This window comes from Coffea arabica, chromosome 2e, assembly GCF_036785885.1.
Source record: "Coffea arabica cultivar ET-39 chromosome 2e, Coffea Arabica ET-39 HiFi, whole genome shotgun sequence".
In the NCBI taxonomy this organism is placed as follows: domain Eukaryota; kingdom Viridiplantae; phylum Streptophyta; class Magnoliopsida; order Gentianales; family Rubiaceae; genus Coffea; species Coffea arabica.
In genome coordinates this window covers 66,833,987-66,853,851 of record NC_092313.1, presented here as the reverse complement: position 1 = coordinate 66,853,851, position 19,865 = coordinate 66,833,987, and the positions used below count along the sequence as shown (strand labels likewise).

At 35.3% G+C, this 19,865-nt stretch overlaps 1 protein-coding gene across 3 annotated transcripts; it reads right to left on the bottom strand.

Moving 5' to 3' along the window:
- Positions 1 to 987: 987 nt before the first annotated feature.
- Positions 988 to 16,830, bottom strand: LOC113732712 (protein HASTY 1-like). Of its 3 annotated transcripts, none has more exons than XM_027258641.2 (22): positions 16,358 to 16,830; positions 12,676 to 12,777; positions 10,465 to 10,608; positions 10,297 to 10,377; positions 10,123 to 10,192; positions 9,735 to 9,805; positions 9,493 to 9,656; positions 9,330 to 9,401; positions 9,002 to 9,233; positions 7,571 to 7,633; positions 7,200 to 7,478; positions 6,901 to 7,014; positions 6,635 to 6,761; positions 6,381 to 6,550; positions 6,197 to 6,298; positions 4,645 to 4,748; positions 4,267 to 4,549; positions 3,867 to 4,111; positions 2,643 to 3,146; positions 2,224 to 2,518; positions 1,921 to 2,104; positions 988 to 1,364 (listed from the first exon to the last, which is right to left on the bottom strand). In XM_027258641.2, exons 1-22 carry the CDS (start codon positions 16,463 to 16,465, stop codon positions 1,282 to 1,284), a joined length of 3,597 nt encoding a protein of 1,198 aa, XP_027114442.2. In that variant the 5' UTR covers positions 16,466 to 16,830; the 3' UTR covers positions 988 to 1,281. The 3 variants fall into 3 exon arrangements, with proteins under 3 accessions (XP_027114442.2, XP_027114443.2, XP_027114445.2); XM_027258642.2 differs by having other exon boundaries at positions 9,538 to 9,656; XM_027258644.2 differs by lacking the exon at positions 16,358 to 16,830 and adding an exon at positions 15,007 to 15,083.
- Positions 16,831 to 19,865: the final 3,035 nt, after the last annotated feature.

Sequence of the window (19,865 nt, the reverse complement as noted above, 5' to 3'; positions counted from 1 at the left end):
TGGGAATTTGTTTGCAAATTTTAAGGCTCTTTGAATGGGTTTAATTGTTCCTTGGCAAATATCATGACCTAAAAATCGTTCCTTAGTTTTGAATAGAAGCCGAAACAACCCCATAATTGGAATAAATTATGCAAACAACCCCATAATAATTCTCTTTTGTGGCTCAGGAAAATTTCAAATTTGAATGTAATCAGTGACTGATTGTAGAAAAGGATGCTAAAACTAGTAACCGTAGATGATAACTAACCAAACAAAATTCTTTTTCCTAACCAATAGTTTTCTGTCACGTAATTGTTTGTTATGGAATAAAACAATGATAAAACTAAACAGAACTTTTCATATTAAATACCATCTGATTGACAAGAGAAAGTGTTGTCATCCAGAGAGCACTATGACCGTTATGCCACGTCTAAGTAGGTCAATTTAGAGGGTAAACTTGGACGATCCCTTGTTTCAAACCCAATAATATACTCTTTTTTTTTTTTTTTTTTGCAAGGAAAAATTTTGTAGCTCAACCTATGTTCCAACTTGGATTTATTTGTTTGAGCTCAAAGAAAAGCTTCATTTGTTTGCCCGAATAAAGAAACGGGGGGAACAAAACAGAATTCCAAAACCAAATTGAGATGAGAATGGCTAGTAAAAAATTCTCACATGATTCACTGACTCAACATCTACCACGCAGTTTGGTTGATTTTCTGATTTTGGTAGATTTGATCTCCTGAAAGGTAAAATTTTTAAACAATATGAATGGCCAGTAGCATAACGCATAAACAGTCTTGCTGTCTAGTAAACCTGGCACATACTACCTGAACTGAACGGCATATTAAAAATAGCTGATGCTTAGCAAGTTAAACATGACTCAACCGACATCATTCTGTACAACTACGGACAATTAGCTTCATTTTATACGGTTCAAGCTTACTGTTTTCTCCTGATGATTGTAACAATGAGCAAGTCCTCCAACATTGATGTTTCAATGGCTAGCTGTTCATGCAACTTGCAATAGGCATTCCCTTTTGTGCATCAGTAATCAAACTTGCACAAGTACTTACACTGTCAGCATATTTATACACAAAGCAACTACATGATATTGGAATTTAAATGGTATAATCTACCAATAGCAAGCTGAGATTAAGCTTTTGTCGAGACAAATTTAAAGGGGATCAGTAGACCTCTTGAGCAAAAACAAAGGCCAGCTTTCCAGCTGCAGCAGGACTGGTGTATGATTTTCTAGTTAGTTTACTCGTCTCTGTACAGAATCTCGCGCGTCCAAAAATTCTCCTACATAATTGCAGCCAATCCAATAGCATCCCCCCCATCAGTGAGGTTGGATTCTGGAGCAGGACCCAAATTGCGAGGTCTCCCTGAACATACAAGTTATAGCTTAAGATAATTGTGTTGCCAAAATCTAACTCTCAACCACACCTCTGGAATGGGCGTGCCGAAGCATCAGCAAAATGTAAGAATTTGTACCAAGCTTTTTAGTGTAATCAACTATGTGCGCCAGAAATAGGAAGTTGATTAAATACTTCTGCAATAGAATAACAGCCTTTCTTTCAATGTTAATGGGAGTCTTGCCCCATATATGACTAAAACTAGAATGACTGTGAAGCCATTGGATTATTGAACTACAGTGTGTTGGAAACTCAACTCTTAAACATACCAAAGAATCTCAAGGCTGCTTTCAACCTACCTAAGGCTAAATTCATGTACAACTACAGCTAACCAAATCACAGAAGAATAGATTGCTCCCAAGTGAAGGACCAGGGTAAAAAATTGTAAACATTAACCGAGTGAACACTTATCTCATCCTCCCCTTGCAGGTTTGTGTGCAGGCCACATTAATTTGTTCAAACAAAGGTCATGAAGATTTACTACTGAAGCAAATAGAGAAAGAACCAATGTGTAAAGTGATCTTACCTGAAACATTGGAAATGACAGTTGCACTTTTCTGAGAAGCTAGTGCTTTTAACTGGTTTCCAGTAGCTAATAACAGGAAGCTCTTCATATGCTGCTTCTGCTCCTTGGGACTACTTGTTTTTGACAAGGCTTCTTGAAAAGCAAGAAAATCTTGTTGGGTAATGCAAGGAAGAGAAAGCAAAATCTGTATCCAAGCAAATATGTTTAACAAATTAGCCAGAAACACTTAAAGTTAAGACAGGAAGTTGTTTAGACTCTCAATACTAGATACAAACACATTAGATGCATGGAAATAAATCTCACCTCCCTAGGAGCAGGGTCTCTATCAGAGAGATAAATGAAGATTTCGCGACAGAGACCAACTAGGTCAGCATTGATTATGGCATTGGATTCAAGGGCCAATCCTTGGATGATTGCAGAAAATAAATGTTTACAAACAAACTCTTGAATGTCTGCGTTATTGGTTACAATTGAAAGAAGAACGACGGCTCCGCAGAAGAAGGCAACTTTTGTGACAGCTTCAGCATCTGTCCATCTAAAAGCCTCCAAACTGATCTGCAAAGCAGGCAGAGCAAGGCTTTTGTGGTTCAACAAAAACCTGAAAATAAATCAGAATTTTCAGAGAAAAAAGTAAGAGCTCAAAGAATAACATGTAGCCTAAACCCCATAAAAACAAAAAACACAAAGCAACTTTTCTTAAAAAAACTATGCTTCATGCTTACCCAACCATAGAGCTTGAGACGAATGCATCTAAACCTTTAAGATTAGATACATCAACTCGGGCAACCTGCCCAGACTGTTCCAGAGAAGGAAGCCCAGAATTGAGTCCTGATGAAGCAAGAACAGAAAGGAGTGAACAAATCTCACGAGTCAGATCTCGAAGAAGCTTTTCCTCCATTACTTCCACTTTTAAGTCTGACCCTGCTGGTATACCATGGAGATCTGGAACCTTTGCATGACCTTCCTGCAATAAACTAGACCATGAGCTGCTAAGTGCCCGCTGACTATGGAAAAGTAACGGATGCAGAAGCTTTTCCATCCATCCCTCCCACAAATCTGAAGGACAGCACCTCACTAATGGAATGATACTTGAGTGAACAAGCTGCCGTATATGCCTGAACTCCATTGATTGTATATTTTCCATCAATGCTAAAGCAATGGAATCGGAGTCCAAATATTTGAAAAAAGAATCTTCAACTGTTGCTGACAAACCAAGAACGTTATACCTAGAGCCAGAAACTGCATTAATACAGCAGGCATAGATACGAGTAAACCAAATTCCATCCAACAATTGGAAAACTTGCATAGCTCCATCCTTTTAAGCAGCAGTAAAAAGCACTTTTCAAATAACAACTAAACATTTTTCACACACTGTTTCTTTTTAGCACAGTCTCAATGTCCACAATCTTAATGCAAATGTTATTAGAAGTTATATGCCAAAAATAGTGAGAAATGTTATCACATAAGAAGATACTGTGATTCCAAAAAATGAAAACCCCCATTGTTTCTAGAATTCCCAAGTAATTAAGGTATTATTAACACAAAAAGGGGTGCATTAGACACCTCTTCTACTAATGTGTAACGTGATATACTGGATGGATGTCCTCAATAATAAGATGTCAAAATATAGCTCATGACAGATAACCACAAGGATCATGCAACTATGTTACCGGCATACGATAAATGGTTGTATTTTAAAGAATTAGTAGGTGAAGTTTAAAGAATTAGTAAGAGAAGCAGTCAATGGCTTAAGTGCCTAAGCTTCAGTAAAGACTCTCAGTGATACTATAAAGTGAGGAAGCAGAAAAGTGAAAAAATAAGGTTCTTATGTACTTAGAGTGAATCAGTTGTCGTTAAAAGGTAAATTGCAATCCGAATGAACTACTGAGATCTTATATACCAGTTACATTGCAAAGGTCATTGTTTCAGAAGATTAGTGAACATACCCACTGTCCCTGATACCTTTCAGCCAATTCCTTATATCTATCTCAGTGGGCTCTGAATGGCCTTCCTTGTGCATATCAAGCTGAGAGCCATCAGAAAATGTTAAAGCACTTCTAGGCAATCTAAGACTCCCTTCGCCAAGAAGACTGGTTCTTTCAACATCACTCATGATCATTGCTCCTTTTACTTCTGCAGGTAATGCTTGAGCAACAGATGGAGACCAAAGAGAATGTACAGCACGCAGCAGCTAAGACAGAAATTTGAAAGGTGACTTAGGTATTAAAGTCAAGAAAATAAAAATCTTGGAATGGACAATTACACCAGTTTCATGACAATTTTTTTTTTCCTACATAAACAAAGAAAGCGTATATAGGAAAAAGCCAGTTAACATAACATGCTTACTTTAAGGAGAGGAGGCAACATCCATGATATATGAGAAGCCATTGGATGCAAAGCAGTTGAAATATTTTGCAAGTTGAAATTGCCTTTTCTGACACCGCTTCTCTTCAGTGCCCTCTCAAAGAAAGTCACTGTGTGGAAGAGCGACCACATAAATGATGTCTCTGCACAGAGACGGACTAAGCCTGCAGGTTCAGACAGATATGCTTCCTGCCACTCTACCTGTGTCCACTGTTTACTCAAAGGTTCAAGCAACCATGCCAACACTTGTTGCTGCTGTTGAACTCTGCATCATGGGATTTACAAAATAGTACCATTAAGTACCAAATCTCAAACAGTCAAGGATAACAAAATAAATAGGGCCCCAAATTAAGTTAATACCCCGCAGAAGCAGCCATGATCAGAAATGCTTCAGCTAGAAGGTTATGCTCTCCTCGAAGCAAAGTACCCTCCTTCTGCAGATATGCCATTGTGTCTGCAATCCCCTGCAAAATACAATAGAAGACGTTAACTAAGTGCATTTTTGGAAAACATGAAGTTGAAGGATATGGAAAGAGCAGTCAGTTCAACATCTTAAAGTCATTAAACATATACAATAAGGCATATTCATAGTAATACCCTTAATGCTTATCCATAGTGGAGCCAACACTACAGCTTACAAACATCCTTCCTAACTTCTATGTTTTACCTAGTTTTTACACTTACCTGAATCAGAACATTAACCTTCCTAACTTCATCTCTTCTTTTCTTTTCTCCGGTAGAAAAAACAAAAGAGTCCAAGAGAGGTAGCACAAAGGCACTGGAATTTCTAATGAAAAACTGAAAAGTAGGTGTACAGCAACAAGCCACTTTAGCCCTAAAAACTTGTATATAGAACAAAGCATGTTCTTTCTTACCAACATGGTAGAAGGAATAAGTTAAATAAAACTACAATTTCCTTGCATGGAAGATTATTATGATTATAAAGACTCCAAGGAGGTTTTTTGAATGATTTGACTAGCCACATTTAACAATTTTTTGAAATTAATCTATTTTGTCACTTGCAATGAACTCACCTCTCTCCTGAAAAAAAAATGTAATTACTTCATCAACAGTATTAGCAATGATGGCAAATCCTATATTAAAGGTGGTGTCATGTCAGAAGCCTCAAGAAGGACATTCGTAATTATACAGTCCAATGGGAGATGATTAGCATTTTTCAATGAGGAAAGATTGCTTAATGTTTGACTCCAATGTACTCAAGCATCAGTACCACGAGAAGAAGCATTACACTGAAGACTTGGCATTTGTATATCTCATGCAAAACTACAAGAGATACTTTTGAGGACAAAAGCAAGCACTCAAGACCTATGGTATGCCGATAACTACGAGTTACCTTGCATGAAAAACCAAATATGATGCCTAAAGTACCTGAGTAAAAGTTAGCACTGTATGGAAAAACTTTAGAGATGCCTTTGTAAAACCATTTAGCTGCAACGGCAACAACTGTCTCAACTACCAGCACTACAACCAGATGGCTCATGATATCATAATTCAGTCAGTCAAGTGTGAAATGGAAAAGGGTGTAGATTTTGTCATGAGATGTATTTTACAGTTCTATGAAAGAGATGAGATCACAGTCAAAGCTGAAGAAGAGAAGAAGCACGCATACAAGGAAGGCCTACAGAAAAAGTTAAAAATAGATCCCCTTTGTCTAGTACATAACAGCTTCTTACATTCTTATCCTCAGAAAGAAATGGGTACTGCATAAGCTCTTGGTAAACCATCTCCCAAATTTTTTATGTTCACTAGTTCACCCTAAACAAGAATAGTGTCATTCAAGTAAGGTCAAAATTAACCAATGCATTCATGGCCTTCAATGGGAAGATGCAATTGACTCCCAAATCTGTCATGCCTTATCATCTGTTTGAAGGCCAGAGAGAAATTGAGTTACCTTCATATGTGGAAGGAGGCTTTTGTCAGCAGCCTTGGCTATTCGAATAAATGACGTGCATATCTGCAACCTCGCATGCCGAGCGGCACTCACTGAAGGATCCTGCCAACAAATGTTTTTGTAAAGCATGTCAAACAAAGTTATCTTCAAGGTGTCCAACTGCAAATAAGTCTCTAAAAACAACCTTGACAATAAGTGGTAGAGAGGTCAAAAGCTCGAAGAGTTTATTGATTACAGTGCCGGCTGCATCTGGATGGTGCTTCAGGAAGGGACCCAAAGCATCCAAGTAGCGTCCAAGAACTTGAACAAGGGCAGGCTCAATCCATTTCAAAGATAGAAGTTGCTGGAGTAGACCTTTAGTTCAAAGTGATTCAACTTTCATCATCACATCAAAAGGTACTAAAAGCTTTGCATATTATAAGAAAGTCATTCCAATACCTTCAAATATCCTGCACAAAGCAAGTTGAACTTCAGAGGGCATCCTTCCAAAATCATTTGATCCATCAAAAACTGCAATCGCAACATTTTCTAGAGGCAGCTGCATGCTTTCCATCGTAGCCAATTCCTAAATATTGAAATAGTCAGTCTTGTGAAGATGAGTATAAAGACTACTTGGCTTCCAAGCAAATATCATATCTGAAGCTGACATGTTTTGGAGTTATTCAACTGACGTAAAAATGGAAGAAAGGTCTCTAAACGCAAACCTGGGCAGGCGTTGGGGCAAGTAAGAGACTCTTAACAATAGCATTTATTCTCTCAGAAATCTTAGTGGCAGCTATAAGGGGCTTCTCAGATGCAACAAATCGGATCAGCTCCAACTGCACAGAAATACCGTTAAGACATGATGAAAACATGATAAATATAAAGTTCAAATGTACATAAATTTGGCACCAGTAGGTACATGGATTGGTAATAATCTCAGGTTAGGCAGAAGAAGGTAAAATGGGTGTCAAAGAAAGTTGATGAATCAAATGTATTTGGAAGATGAAACAGGAATGCATACAAGTCGTGAACGGTACTGGCCAAAATCTCCTTTGCCCTCAAAGTCGTCACTCCACAACTCCAGTGTCCCAACCAGAAGAGCTGAGTGAGGATGAACCTTTTCTTTCTTCAGCATGCGCTGAAAAGATGCGTCCAGTATTGCATTAAAGATGTCATCATTAACAAAAGCTAGAATCTTTTTCTTCTCAATATCAGCTTGCCCAGAACTTGAATTACTCTTTTCAACTGTATTGTCGGTGGGAAAAATCTTTGACTTGGACACCAAATCCCTCATCAAAGCCTAATCATACAATGAAAGCATGAAAGAAGTGTTCCTGGTCACCTATGATTGCATATTCAGATATTTCTAAAATATTATTCCAGAGATCATACCAGCCAAAAGAGCAGAGACTGGCAGTGTAGTGCTAGTTTACAGTGTTGGAAGAATCCCAGCATCTGAAAACAATATGTGATTCACCGTGTGTTAAAGGCAGAAAACAAATTTGCCAAAGCACTCCAGCATATAACAATGACACAAAATATTTGCACTATTTATGTCAACAAACAAGCAGAATATTATGCCAATAGGCAACATCTGCTTCATGACATAAAAGTCTGAGCAACTTTCCTTAGTGATTGAAGTAGAACTCAACTGCTATATCCACCTTTGGAAGCTTACCAATCCAGATTTTTACACCAGCATAAGAAAAAGACTACCTCACAACACATAATTACTCAAAGCATCCTTTGATTGACTAAAGAACCACATCTTTCCTCTCTCATATATTGCCTCTCTATTTGGTACCATATGGAGCAAGCATCAGTTCTCAAGGTAGCAATCTGTGTCTATTTTGTAGCAAATCAAATCAAGAATTATGACCCAAAAAAATTTTTTGTGTCACATTTTTCTTACCTGACATATCATTAGAGCTAAGGAAAACAGGAAAATGAGTCCAGCAAAGTCAACTAAGCATCATAACATACAATCATTTGCCAATTGCGCCATGGCCGGTAAAGTTGACTGTTTTACGCTACCATAAGAAGGGTGAAGTACAATATGTCTGCTGGCTGAAGTAATGACTTCTGTTTATACAAAAACTGGATGACAATCTATATGATGTCATTGTTTATTATGAGAAGACAATAACCAATCTGAAATCCATTCTACCTACTTGCTTGATTTTCAAGGCACAGACTCTAGAGTATTTATGATCCCAAGTTTCACATGATGCAAAGCTCAAGGTAGCATATCGCATTCATATCAAGTATCTGCTCCAGCAAAGACAGCAGAGAGGATTTCCAAAACAGGGGATCCATTTCTTAAAATATGCAAGAAAAGTTTTAATCTTTGATGTTAAGGGTGAATGAACTTTAAGCTGAAAATATGAATAACCTGGAACCCTAATGTCCTGTGGTTTCCATGTTCAACAGTTTTACAAATAGAAATGAGACAAAACTAAACTCCATGTCAAGATTCAATTTCTAATAATCCATCTACTCATTGAAGTAATATTTCAAAGTTACAAATTTTAATCCTTTTTCAAGTTGAATTCTTCCAGGGAAAGGGTCTATTTCCAAAGACTAACAAACAGAAGCATGAGCACATATCACCTCTTAAAAAATTAAACACATGCTTTGATGTTGTCAATGGATCCATATGCTCACATCAGTTATGGTTGTACCACTCATATAATAATTTTTAATCCAAAATTCTTACAAGCAGCAAAAAAGTTACGAAACTACTCATACTTTCGAGCTCACCCTATCATATTTTTTCCCATCTAACCCTCTATGTTTCAATTATTCATCAAGGCAAAAAACCACCTGTTGAAGATAAGAGGAAACAATTCCGGCATCACCAGCAACAGACTGCAAGTTTGAAGACCCCAAAAAGACCATACTTTCAGTGATATATTCTGCAAACTCAAATTCACTCTCATCCATAGCAATACTGGAGCTAGATTTGGCCAAGAAATCTCTTGAAACATTCATCAAGATCTGGAAGATCTGACCCATAGCTGAATCAAATTCAGAAGTGCCATCAATAGGTCGTTTTCTGCCACCCAGAATTGACAATGCTAGTTGTAAGCATTTTGAATTTTTAGATTTGTTTCTTTTCAGAATATAATGTGCTTCTTTATTTAAAGCATACCTTGGGGAGACAAACTTGAAAAACTCGCATGCATGAAGACAAAAGTCAGGAGAAGAGAGTAAAAAACCACAGCTGTTTGGAAGAAGAAAAATTAAACTCTCAAAAAGATTCAAATCTTAGAAAAAGGGTGAAGAGAGAGAGAGAGAGATAAGAGAGATCCTACGCATGGATTATTCCATATTTTGCAAGATCAGGCAAGGGAGCCCACTCAGCATATGCATTAACAGCATTTAGAGTAGCTGTTACAGTTGCTGCATGCTGTTTCACAATGTCCGACTGCTGCCTGCTTGCTTCAGCCAGTGCAGCACCAAAATGCGTCTCCAGTAACTAATTATTAAACAAGGCATCAGATCTTTTAATTAATCGAAACATCTCAGCATCAAAACAAACCCAGCCGAAACTTACGCTGTACAATAGAGGTAATATGTCGGGCAAGGACTCGGTAAGCCCACGTAATAACAGCCTACGCCTATCACCTAAGATATCAGAACTGAACTTTAGAATTAGGAGACAAACTAAGAAGGAAGCAAGAATAAATTTATTGACATTCGAAACAAGTGGCTTAGAAAAGTAACTAAGAAGGAAGCAAGCACAAATTTATTGACATTCGAAACAAGTGGCTTAGAAAAGTAAGCAAAGAAGTGGTAAAAGAACTAAAGCAACCCAAAATTTGGTTTCCCTATTATGTAATATTAGTGCAGACAAAAAGGAGTTTCTTCCATCAAGAAAAACGATATTCACTCTAAAATGAGCTCAAAGTAAAACAAGTATCTCATGGTGTTCTGTAACAGACCTTCCAAATCTTCATTATGAACCATTACATCTTCAGGAAGCCACCTTAGCATCATTGACACTATCTCTGCCTGCAATGAAAATAATATTCCTCTTTGTGATCCATATCATAGAGTATAGAAAAATGAAGTGCCAGAATAAACTAAAGCACTAAACAGGAAAATATGAAGTTTACTTGGGTAGGACCGTGATTGGACAGAGAAATTAAAGATGGAAGAAGCTCCTGCCAAAGACTCACTCCTTCTCTCCTGACTACCTGCAACAAGTACAGCAAGTAACTCCAACATTCGTGAAAGATTTACCATCAATTTGTAAAAATGAAACATAGAAACTAAATTAACACCTCAGCAACAAGAGCAGCTGTCTGACTCTTCAAGGCCCACTCTTCAGAAGGATTTGCCATTTCAGACATCAAATCAACCGCCATTTTAGCAAAGTTCCTTTTTTCTGTAGGATTGAGTTCATCCCAACGTAATCGCACCAAATGCTTCAAGTAGGATAACATTAACAGTCAGATGCAGAAAGTCCAGCTTTGCAGAGTTTAGTCAAGCCTGATACAACTGCAATGGTATTTCACAAAGAAACCTCCCAAAAGGTCATACTTTAGCGTTATCTTGGAGAAAATTTTTGTCCCTTTTTTCGTACCGAATAATTATGAATAAGATCTTGTTAGGGATCTAGTCCTTTCCTATTGTTCTTTTATATTTTTTAGACTTCTAAAAGCTCTTGTAAATAAACAAACACTTCTGAACTGGAAGCAAAAAGAATGATCCAAAATTAAAACCATATTCCCACGGTAGTCAGTTCATACATGCCTTTAAGTTAATCAATGTATAAACTTGAAATGAAGGTTTTCTTTATACCAGAACAACTTTGCTTGACCCCTGAAATAAGAGAAGCTACAATTTGGTTTTCACATTCTAAATATGTTAGATTACCTTATTCAAACAAAGATGACAAGACTTGCTTATAAATTGCAACAACTGAGATGCTGATGAAGGCAAAAAAAATCCAGAAGACTCTGGTATTAATTAACATCTGTCAAGGACAAATGCACAGAAGGGAAATACTTTGCATGCCATAAGCCAAGTGAGCCTGATAATACAACTATGATCCACCAAAAGACAAGCACTATTTGAGGTATCTACCAGCCTCACTTGACAAAATAAATATCTCAAGTTCTTTTACAATATTATGCTGGCTCAAGTTGGTAGCCACAGAAAAACTGTTCTCTTCCCAAAGTGGGACTTCTCACCATTAACACCTCTCCTCCAAAACTAAGGCATGGCATCCTTGCAGCAGACCAGCCCAAGTATAACCACACAATGTGCCCAGAAGCAAAAATCATTTTGGTATATTCTAGTATGCCCAAAGTTGTTGACAAACCTAGCCAACCACAGTCACAACCACAAAGTAAGCTGGGTTTTGTCTATCAACTTGTAGTTGGTGCAGATATTTGAATTCAGATGCATTCCATAAATCATTAAAAAGTCTTATCATCCAGATCTGGCAGATTGAGGCTCTAGCATAATTTATTCAGTCATCACCATGTCTACAAACATGGCGAAAACCTTTTAAAATACATAAATGAGAATATAGGAGCCCTATAATTTAAAATTAACTCTTCTAAAGTTTCAAAATGGGTAACAAACGTCTGATGCCCAATACGTACTGTTGTTTTTGTGGAATCCATCACAGCATTATCCGTTGACAGGAAATTCGTATCTTCTTCGGCTGTAATTGTGCATGTTCTTATTCACTCTGATCCTAAGTCTTCTTGGTGTGAGTTCACTTCTAAATCATGTGAGATTGTTGGCTGACTAGCAGGAGGGCTCGTTATGCCATTACAAGTGTGTGTTCTTGCGGATTTCTTAATATTTTGTAACATTTTCACCAAACCCAGCTAGCTCTAATTTTATCAAAAGAAAGGAAGGGATATAAAACAGCAAGACCTTCCTGGTTTCTTAAAAACAAGGGCTAAAGGAACTATAAATAAAGAACTGACCGAAATTAAAATTCCAACTACTTTCCAACAGTCAAGAATACATCCTACTTTTTAGCAGGTTAAGAGGGATGAACGGTGGAGAGGATACTCACACAGCCTTTACCCAATTATAACCACATAGTTAACTTCTTTAAGATTCCAAAGTCGGTACCTCTAAAACCAAAGGTGTGAGGTATTGCTAATATCTGCTTAACCTGGAAGCAAAAATCTTCCACAAGTTTTGCTGTCTCTTGCATATTGAAATTCTAAAACACTGACTGAAATAAAGTTTTCAAGTAAACAAAGTCAACTGGTTAAAAACGCAAGAGAATAAATTAGATAATCTAAATCATTAGAAGAAAAGAGCCTCAAAGAAACTTTCAGTCTCCCTCCCTCTTGATCAGTCCTTAGGGTGTAAGAAGAATAGATACTTAGTATAGATTCTAAACTTTTTTTTATTTTCAAAGAAGATGGTGCATATACAGGTATGAGAATGAGACCTAGAGCATTTAAAAAGCCTGCATTTTATTTTCAAAGAAGATGATGCATATATAAGTATGAGAATGAGACCTGGAGCATTTTAAAAGCCTGCAGCCGAATTTCAGAAGACCAGTCCTTCTTAACTAGAGTAAATGATGCATTTGCTAAATGACGTATATCGCCTGCTTTTACCTGTGAAACAAGATGGAAAGACTGTCAAGTCAAATACTTATTAATATACTAAGATGCTTTTTTGCTTGCAAAATAATCATGTGAAAATATTTTACAGCTATTTTACAACTTCACATTGATCAATTTGTTGTTATGCCCACACTCATCTTTGAAGTTTGTAAAAGCTGCACATGAATAAAGATAAGACCCAAAAAAAAGAGAACAAAGAGACACATGAATATTCAAGATAATTGTGTATCACCTTGAAAATAGTACATAAAATTATAATGGATTAGAACTTAATTGGTATGAATCCATAGTGTCAGTTAGTTGACAAAGTTGCATGAGCTAAAGGCAGAAATAGTTCTGAGCAATTGAGCATACGAATCCAGCAACTTTTTCCACCAAAAATATCACTAAAGAGCTTGGTCTATAGAGGAATAAAAAGCTTCTACAACAAGTACAAATCTGTATCCAATAAAAGTGAGGATGTGAAACCATACATCAAGGAAAAGTGGAAGCCGAAAGCAGAATATCTTCAGCTTTATTTATATACATTCACTCATTTTATAAGGAAAAGCTGACATTAGAGAACACACAGAGTCATATCACATGTACTTCGAGCCGTATCAAGCACACAGAACTAAAAGCAAAAGAAACAAGAACAGAAGCAATCACCAGAACAGTGCCTTAATAGCACTGAGTATTAATGCAGGGAAAAAAGGAAAGTTCTACAGTGTGCATGACACAATTCTTTCTTTCTAAGACTTCCACGAACCACCTCTAATCTTCCCCTGCCTGCACAATGATTTGCAATCTGAAGTCTCGTTTGTTCTCCATTAGTTTTCCAAATAGTCGCTTTTAGATCAAACAAAGGGGAAAAATGTCTATAATGAAAATTCTGTTGACTGAATTCATAATGCTAGTTACTTTCCCAATTCTTAATAAATACCTAAGTTAGTTAATGGACCACGGAAGGATCAAACAAATGCATCCAGACTAAGTACAAGCTGCAGTATAGAATATAGAAAACACAAGCAGTGCAAAGGGATCGTATGCATACTTCAAGTCTGCGATAATTGAATTAAAGAAGTATTACTCAACAAACTCTGCAGAACACAAAATAAAAAGAAAACTCCATGGTGTTATGTTCCAATTCTCAATGCTTGACAAAAATATATTGCTCGCCAGAATGATTTAAATTAAAATTTGCATCTGAGAATCATGCTGAAGAGAATTGAGATGTCAATATTTAGTATCAAGAAATTTCCCCTAATGGAAACTTAGCCAAAACAGAGAGAGGAACATTTAAGACAGCTCTTAAAAATGCAAAATAGAGTTTATATTAGGAATCTAGCTTCCAAATATACAAATTTAATTACTTCCCAAAATGAAGCAGTCCAACAGCATATATTAACTTCAACAGTAACAGGAAATCTCACATTAAAGAGCACTTATCATTTACAATGAACTGCCTCATCTGCTCACTTGACAGCATCTTAAGCTAAAATAGTCAAGGGCTTGAGTTTGGTTTAGGGCATTCTAAGTAGTAGAGGTAGCTACATCCAAATGATATTAAACTTTAAATAGAATAGCCAAGAAATATAGTGCAAAACAAAATAAAAAACCTCCATGCAGTTTTGAAACATTCGATTGTTCGGTCTCCTTAATAGGACGGCTTCACTCAATGTAATATCACATGCACATTGAGCTGTATCAAGCATACAGAGCTAAAAGCAAAAGAACAAGAACATAAGCAATCACCAACAGCATCCTTTCGTTCTAAGAATTCCATGAGCCATCTTTTGTTTAATCCAGCTAAGAACATGATTTGCACTCCTGAATATCATTTGTTCTCTTTCAGTTTTTAAAATAGTTACTTTTAGCTCATGGATTTTTGTTTCCTACCACCATCTTCCCTGTCTCCCACATCCTCTATCCATCTTGTCCGAAAGATACTAAAAGTTACTAAATCTCTCAGCAGATTTTCCTTTCCTCTCTGTCAACCAACCTTAGAAGCCACCGGTGCTAGCAAATGGAACAAATCTTAATCCCCTTGGACATTATTACAAACTTCCAGCCTCAAATAACTCAAATCTTAATATACTGTTACGTTTCAACGATGAACTCTGCAGAATACCAAGTGTGAAGAAACCTCTATGGTGTTATCTTTCAATATTGAGATCAAAACCTAATAACTGAGGACAAAGTATATATCCTTCTTCCTCAACAAATGTAAAGATAATATACTTGTCTGAAGTGATTTTGAACTGTAATGAATTTGCAACTGAGAAGTCATGCTGAAGACAGCTGACATGCCAATGATTAGGCTGCTGAAATTCAGCATTAAGTAATTTTCCTTACTGAATCTGAACCAAAACCAGAAAAAGAATTCAAATGATCTCTTAAAATGCAAAATAGGGTGTAGAGTAATAATATGCTAGCTTACACAGATAAGAACTAAGTGCAAAAACAGAAACAGTCAACCAGCACAATGGGAACTTCAATGCTATTGTAACCAGAATTCTTACATCAAACAACACTTATCATTTGAAGTGAACTGCTTCCCATGCTTTCTTGAAGCCATTTAAGCTAAAATCAGTCAAGGCCTTGATTCCAGTTTAAGGCATTCGTAGAGGTAGCTATGGATTAATAAAATCTAGAATTCTGAAAAGATTCTAAACATGGTGGCCAAATACCCAACCATTCCCATCATTAAGGGGACATGAGAAAAGAAGGGGAGGGTTGGGGGGGATACCCCTCACATTTAAATCATTTTTTTCAAATGCCTTATTAAGACAGATTCAGTAGGTTCAATGACGCTTAATGGAACTATGAGAACTAATTCCTTTCCCTTTTTAATTCCTTTTCAAGACAATATGCATTAACACCTAGCATACCTAACATAATAATTGAACCGACCAAACATAAAATGTGCATTTTCCACAGCTTGCCCAAAAATGTGGGGAATGGCAAAGCATTTAGAGAAAAACCTAACATTCTCGCTTCCTCCTCTTATAGGGCGCACTAACCATGTTGCAAAAACTAATAAAATAGAGAAAACGAGGATGCTTCTCTTTTGACTTTATTAATTTCCAACTTCTTAACCTCTTAACAGAACAAGAAACAATTTTACTTACCGATAAAAATATTCGTAGAACTCACTAATGAATCAATTCCCTCAGAACCAGCATGGTAATTCAACTTAACTACCAGAAGGAAAAATAAAAGGAAAAAGCAAAAAAAAATGATCATCAGTCAAATTCTCAGTAATCTCCGCTACATGTGATACCACTCTACACTTCAACTTAAAAATCACAAAAAAAAAAAAACAGAAAAAGGAAATTATAAGAAATGCAAGAAAAGGAAAAACCCCCAAAAAAATCATAAAAATTCCAAGGTTTCTTGCACCCTGGAATGACATTCTAGAGAACTCAATCTCCAACTTTCCAAAACAAAAAAAAAAAATCCACAATTGCAAATTACACCATTTTGCCTTTGTTTTCTCTTTTCAAAATTCCAGAAAAAAAACCAATAACTAGAAGTGACTGCATATACATGATTGATTGAGAATACTGATTAATCCCTTTTGATAACTTACAGATTCTAAGTAGGAATAGGCAGCTTTCCGAGCATCCCCAGAGGACCTCCAGTCCAGGGCTGCGGCTAAAGCTGCAGCAACATTGTTTACCATTCCACTGTCCTCCATCTTTATCACTCCAAACCAACTCTACCAACTTCCAAAATCCTCACCAAGAAGACAGAGTGAGACAGAATCAAGACAATCAAATTTCCACTCAACTTATAGCTTTCTGTACCAGCTTTTTGATGCTATAAAATAGAACCACAAGCTGTTGAAGATTTGTTTCTGCGTATATTGGAGAGATGAAAAAACCAATTAATCAGAAGCAGTTTGTAGGATTAATGTGTAGGAAAGTGATGCTGGTGTAAAGGGTGGTGAAATTGTGGGCTTCCTTTACTTCTTTGCGATTGTTTTTGGTCCCTTTTCTTGGATTCGTTGCGGAACTGTGGAAGAGTGGCGGTGGTGCTGAGTGGGAGAGAAAGTGGAACAGCTCAGCAGTTATAAATGGACAAATTGGCCATCCAACATAATCAAAACTAGTTGGAATAACCTTTGTAAAATGTAAATGAGTGGAATAGAAAAAAGAGTAAATATTTCATATATACTGACGTTGTAAACGGTATTAGTGTTGGATTCATGACATATGTTTAAAAATTAAATTTTAAATTCAAATTTTACATATTTGTCATTCATCAAATGCTGATAGTATTTACATTATCAGTGTAGGAAAGATTAATTCTAAAAAAAAAGAGGATAATTTTTGAGAAATGTTATTGACACTTTCTTTTTGTTATGTGCACTCTCACTATCATTTTTATTATACAGTTTCATTTATTAGACTATATGATATAACAAATAATGGAAGTGCAAATAACAAAATATGGAGTATAAATAACATTTCCCTAATTTTTTGTCACATTTTTTAGGTTAAGAAATGGGAGTTATTAGAACTTAGAAGTTATTATGAGCAGTTATTATGAGCTAATCACTTTATTGTAGTGGATCTAGTGTAAAATTTTTAATGAAAGGAAAACTATGATTCAAAAGATGAGACAGAAGTCAACGGTATAGTATTTTCTTAATCAAAAAGCCTTTCCAAAGCATAATTTTCAAAGCGGAAACTCAAGAATATGAAGACTCGGTTAGCAAAGCCCAATTTGACACCCTCGTTACCAAATTATAAACCTGTGTATTGAACTACATTCAACATGTGCTATCTTGCACTATCTTGAAACTTCACACAGCAAAAATATCAGAAAACAATTGAAATCTAATAAATATAAAAGCTATAACTTTTTGGTCTAACAAATTTCAATATTTAATGAAGAAGCAAGGTTGAAATTTGAACACAAAATGGAGAACATATAAGAGAAATTTAGGGTGAAAAACTCACATAGTTTTCAATCTAAATATGTAGAGAAATGGAAGGAAATGAGAGCTATTAAAAATTCTTACAATGTCATTTTTTGCCTGCTAATACACATCAAAATATATAAGTAGAAAGATGAACTTGTATAAGTCAAATATTAGTTTTTTTTCTGTTTTATTCTTTCTAAAAGACAAACACGAGAAGTATGACTTTACATGTGGATGCAAGTATACAGTTTGGGATAGTTCCTTAATACTTATAAGCATTTTAGTACATCATGTCACGAAGTAAAATTGTTTCACCAAAAAAAAAAAAAAAAGGCAACCCTTGCTAGGAATACTTACGTATTACTATAAAACAAGGAACTTTCAATCTACTTCCCAACTTGACAAAAAAAACATATAGATATATAATAGAATAACTCACAAAATACTTCAAAGTGCAATTTGGTGGTAAGACGTTTCGCTTGTAATATATTGATCACAAATTCAAGTCATTGATGAGGAAAGTTGGAACCACTATTGATTCTCTTTAATTAAAAAAAAAAAAAACTTAAAAGCTACCAAGAGTAATAGTAACAAGTTGGAGCCACTGTTGATCCTCTTTAGTTAAAAAAAAAAAAAAAATTCAAAGCTGCCAAGAGTAATAGAAACAAATAGTGAAGCATTTGCATAAACACCTCGTTAACATATAAGAATTTAAATCTATTTGTTGAGTGTGTGTTTTTTGTTGTTTTTTTTTTTTTTTTGATAATTGTGTTTTTTGTTGTTAAACATAGTGGTTGTTAGTAGTTCTTATATACCATGTTTTGAGCATCCTTTATTTGTAGGCGCTTAGTTGAAAAATGCATTTTTTGTTGATATTAAAAATATTATATATTCTTTGGTATATTAAAATAACTTGTTGAATTAAAAATATCATGGTTGAAGAAATGTAAGTTTGAAATTCTAATATTAAAAATTGACATAGATGAAGTGGAAGATTAAGTTTTAGAACTTAAATATAATAAGGGTAAAAATTGGAATCACATATAAGTCACAAAAATTGTAAACACCATAAGCATGCTCAATCTTTATACCTATTATGGATAGACTAGTGGTAAAGGAACATTTTATGTATGTAAGCAATTAAAATTATGGTCATTTGAATTTTTTTGGTGAATAGTTTTTCACTCTAAAAGTTATTTTCTAAAGTTTTTGATGATATGGTAAAAATTTTAATTTTTTGTATAGTGTTTAGTTATTTGATACTTGATTTTGATTATGGGACAAAACTACCTTGAAGCAATTAGTTTTATATTTGAGGCAAAAAATAAATATTTTTGGTAGGGACACTACAAAAAGAAGTTCAAAAGAGGACGAATGTGTACTAACACCACATAGTGATATTCTCATTTTATATATTTTCTATATACATAGATGGTATAGATTGTTTATTTGTGAACTATTCTTTAATGCACTACAAATTAATACAAAAATAATAACTTCATGCTTATTTTTATTTATAGAAAATAGTTGGTGTAAGTTTTCTTTACTCTATTTGGAGAATGCTAGCTATTAAAGTTATTTTGTCCCTAAAGCTAAGTATTTTAGACATTTAAGTTGTTAAAAGAGTCCAAACCTTGGGTATTTGTCATTTGAGTTAATTAAATAAAATAAGAGTGCTTAAATCTAATGGTAGTGTGTCAAAATTATTATTTTTTAGATACTTTTCTAACTTAAATTTCTTTAGTTCTTTTGAGTGTGTTTGGATTGAAAAGATTTGAAATAAAATAATTTGCTTCACAAATTCCAATTATCTTTTTATCTTTCCAATCACCTTTTTATTTCACATACATCATATCACAAAAAGTACTATAGTAATTATCTCAAATAAATCATCCAAATAAACTCCTATCCTTAACTTGTATACATGATAGATTTGAGGTTTGGAGGATTACGAGTACCTCTAGTTCTTAGCAGAAGGAACTCCTCATAAGCTTCACATCTAGTATAGATTTGGGGTTTGGAACCTTAGAAGTGCCTCTAGGTTTTTTTTTTTTTTCTTCCCTACACGCCTCTAGGTATAAGCACAAGGAATTGACATTGTGGATTGACAAAAAGAAGAATATGAGAACATGATAAAGTTAAGGTAAGAAATGACATTTTGATGCTTGCC